Consider the following 3,872-nt stretch of genomic DNA (forward strand, 5'->3'; position numbering starts at 1 on the left):
CTACTAATATTATTAATGTGGAATATTTACATTCACAATGATAAGCACATACTACTATTACCTAAGTAAGTAAGTATAATAGTTACTACCTATCATATAGTGAGTTGATCAACTTAATCATAAAAGTATGACCGGTATTTTCGTATCGTTTTAAAAATAATTGTCTATGGCAATTTTCCTCAACGCCGATCGAAATAGAACTATTTAATGAAATCGTTAGCGTCAAAAGGAAACAATTATGTCCTGCTCATAATTACCATGTTATATATTTGGAAGCGATATGACACAATAGTTTCTGAAAAATAACAGGAAAATGAGAATATTGTATCCATATATCGCTAGTCGCTTCATGTTCGTCCACCATGCGGTCGGATAAATCATTAGTTTTAACATTAATTTGTTGTTTAATAAAAGTGAATCCGAATGCAGGTGATTCTTATATAACTTCCTTTTTTGGTTATGTTACTGGATTATAACGTGGATTATAATTTGCGTGATTTTCTTTAGTATTTAATGGATAATTAGTGTCATTTAATTGGTCCCATTTTAGATTTTGGCGTGGGGCTTCTCCTCTGGGGCGGTGGTGAATTTTTTAGATTTATTTTGTGTAATTTTATATAATAATCGACGTTTCTTTTAGCAAATGCAGATCAGGAAACGAGTGACTATGGAAAGGATGGAACCAAAAATAATGGCGTAAGTTTATTTTTAAATAGTCTTAACGAACTAATCATTTCTTTTTGCAACATAAAATAGTCTTACTAAACAATTCATTCATAATATAAATCATCAGAAATTATAAACTATCAAAATAGCGCACACAAACAAAAGAAAGGGGCGACGCAGTGGGATTAGTTTTTTTTTGTCTTAACTTATTTTTAATCCAACCAATTAGAGAAAAATATATATGTATGCATTAATAAATATATCAAAATGAATTTTCAGGTTTCTAAAGGTGGCCGAATAACAGGAGAATTAGGTATTTATTCCGTTTTTTTACTACTTTAGCTACTAGAAATAGTACGCGTAGTAGGTATAAACTCCCACATATCATCTCAAATTTACTTTATTTTATTAGCACGAAACCTAGAAATCCAATAATCTAGAAATTAATAATTGGAAATTGTGAAACTTGGCGCCGCAGTTTTTGCTTAAATACATTTCAAATAATATAGAGAGATAGACAAATAAACTCTACATATAACATGTAGTGGCTGCCTGGCAGAGTTCGCTTGTACGCGATAAGGCCGCCTATTTAACCTTATTGATGTTTCATTCCTTTCTTGTTTTATTTCGTCTGCATTTGTTAATCTTCCAATATTCAATTAAAGTGATAAAAATTGATTATACTTTATTTGCACCTTATAAATGAAAGTTTTTGTATGTTTCAGATAAATGTGAACTTAAAATTGTAAGTATGAGTTTTTAAGATAACAATAAGACAGTTACTAACAAATGATTATGCGTTAGATACTGGTTATATTATGTATTCTAACGATTTTAAACTTTTTTCAATGTAATGATTTTTTATTATGTCTATTGAATACACTTAAAATATTATTTCAGGGTATTAAAGGCAGCACTGAGTTAAACTTATTAAAAGGTAACTATAACATTGAAAAATATTTAAATGATAAAAAACAATCGATCATGGGTATTCAAACCAGCGCCTTTTGCAATACCGTGGCCACTACCTATACCCCATCAACACCCATCAACCTAAGCAACAAAAAAAATGAAATAGGTAGCAACAAAAAAAAATGAAATAGGTGTAGATATTTAAAAAATAATTTCATTTTTTTGTTTGAAGAATTTAACTACTGTTACTACAGCTATTAAACTAAAAATAAAATTCAATTTTTTTCTATTCTTTAAATAAATAAGTGCAATATATATAATACCTACTAATTCAATATTATGATTTTTATTGAAAAGGTGAAAAGGGAGAAAAAGGAGATATCGGTTGGACGGGAATACCGGGGAACAATGGCGCAAAGGGAAATGATGGAGAAAAAGGAAATAAGGGTGATAAAGGTATCCCTGGGAATACTGAAATAGTAAAAATAAAGGAAATATCTGGGGCAAAAGGTGAAAAGGGTGATAAAGGAGACACTGGTGAAGGACGCCAGGGATTGGCTGGACCACCAGGACCTCAGGGGGAGCCTGGGACACCTGGAACACCAGGAGAACGGGGTGACCCGGGTTCAATTGGGCCAATGGGTCTTCGGGGTGCAGACGGTGCAAAAGGATCAATCGGACCTCAAGTATGAATATTTGTATTTAATATTCAATTAAATAGAAATCATCATCATCATCATCATCAGCCCTTATATGTTCCCACTGCTGGGACACAGGCCTCCTATGAGGGTTCAGGCCATAATCCACCACGCTGGCCAAGTGCGGGTTGGCAGATGTCACATGTCGTCGAACTTTTTGATTCTCGGACATGCCGGTTTCCTCACGATGTTTTCCTTCACCGTTTTAAGCAGTGGTGATGTTATCTACATGCGCAGATAAATTGAAAAATCAATTTATTTCCTGCGCGCTCGCCCGGTCTCGAACCCCGACTCATCGATTTTGAAGTCCGAGGTTCTCACCACTGAGCCACCACTGCTTTTTAAATAGAAAATAAGACATGATTTTTTTCACTTGATTGCTTTAGACCTAAAACCGTTTTCAGTACTAAAACTAGTTCTGAGACTGATGTCTATAATATGACTGTACAAATTGAACGAAAACTTGTATTGTACTCTGGTAGATATTGCTTTGGATCATACGGCCAAAGGTTTCCTTCGCTGTATTTAAATGATATATTTTCTCAACTGATTTATTTCCCTATCGAATAGTTCTTATTTTACTTTTTGTTCAAAGGGTGAAAAAGGAGAGCCAGGAGAGAACTGCGTTTGCGATAGTAAGTATACTAATCTGTGGTAATAGCTGCAAATTTTTCTTAAAATTAAACAACAAAAAATGTTTTAGGAATGACACGTGGAGAAGCAGGAACAATTCTTGCTGGCTCCCCTTCGAATCCAGCTAATACCTGTCTTGATATTGATTCACGAGATAATGGTATGCATTTATAGTAACTTTTTATATAGTGGCGATCGAAAAAAGTGAATTCCCATGTACCCTAGTGGGGTATGGGGCAGATGATATTCATCTGTTCCACTGATCGATTTCCTTTATGGATTAGTAGGTGATCAGCCTTTGGTGTCTTGCGAGACCGAGTTTGTTTTTGTGCGTCTACACCGGGAATCGAACCCAGGATAACTGTAGTAAGGAGGTGGTGAACCGCGATCGATAAAGTAAAGATAAAAATCCATGAATGTTAATTTATCTGATTTTGTTTTTTTTATTTAATTATGCTTTAACGTATTTCATAACCAGAAATTTTTTAAAAAAACCACTGCTTCGGAAAGTCTCTGTTCATAGTACAGGGTCCCTAGTATATTTTTCATATTTTGTATTTATTAAATTATTATTATTATTATTATACGTCAAAACAAATGCTCCACAAAGGCTGCTTCATTGTCCGTTGTTAAAACACTTCTGGTAAATCCAAATTGCTACGAATGTGACAGCTTATTAATTACGAAATAAGCTACTAATTAGTCTAGTATTAATTTTTCTTAGAATTCACTCAAAGTTGGTAGAACCCATATTGGTGGGAAATTGACATCCTCGTGATCATTGCCGTTGACTTGAGGGATCACTTTCTGCGTCTAAACAGATCAGGAAATTAAACACGGGCACAACATTAATTAATAACTAATAGTATGGGCTGGAGGCTCTATATCCTTTTCCTTACCTTCCCACTCTTTTCCTTAATACCTCTCGGTAATCCTTTTTAATCCCTACCCATATTGGAAGTC

At 34.0% G+C, this 3,872-nt stretch overlaps 1 protein-coding gene across 3 annotated transcripts in view; it reads left to right on the plus strand.

Moving 5' to 3' along the window:
• Positions 1-321: 321 nt before the first annotated feature.
• LOC119839486 (collagen alpha-2(XI) chain-like) overlaps positions 322-3,872 on the plus strand; it is a 7,462-nt gene continuing 3,911 nt past the window's right edge. For 2 of the 3 annotated variants that reach the window (XM_038365773.1, XM_038365775.1), the window contains exons 1-8: positions 322-429; positions 641-696; positions 946-979; positions 1,392-1,411; positions 1,567-1,603; positions 1,936-2,264; positions 2,872-2,911; positions 2,980-3,069. In XM_038365773.1, coding sequence (XP_038221701.1) covers positions 363-429; positions 641-696; positions 946-979; positions 1,392-1,411; positions 1,567-1,603; positions 1,936-2,264; positions 2,872-2,911; positions 2,980-3,069 — 673 coding nt within the window. In that variant the 5' untranslated portion in view covers positions 322-362. The remainder of the gene's footprint in view (positions 430-640; positions 697-945; positions 980-1,391; positions 1,412-1,566; positions 1,604-1,935; positions 2,265-2,871; positions 2,912-2,979; positions 3,070-3,872) is intronic. The other variant, XM_038365772.1, reaches the window with a different exon arrangement.

Source organism: Zerene cesonia, chromosome 3 (genome assembly GCF_012273895.1).
Source record: "Zerene cesonia ecotype Mississippi chromosome 3, Zerene_cesonia_1.1, whole genome shotgun sequence".
NCBI lineage: Eukaryota > Metazoa > Arthropoda > Insecta > Lepidoptera > Pieridae > Zerene > Zerene cesonia.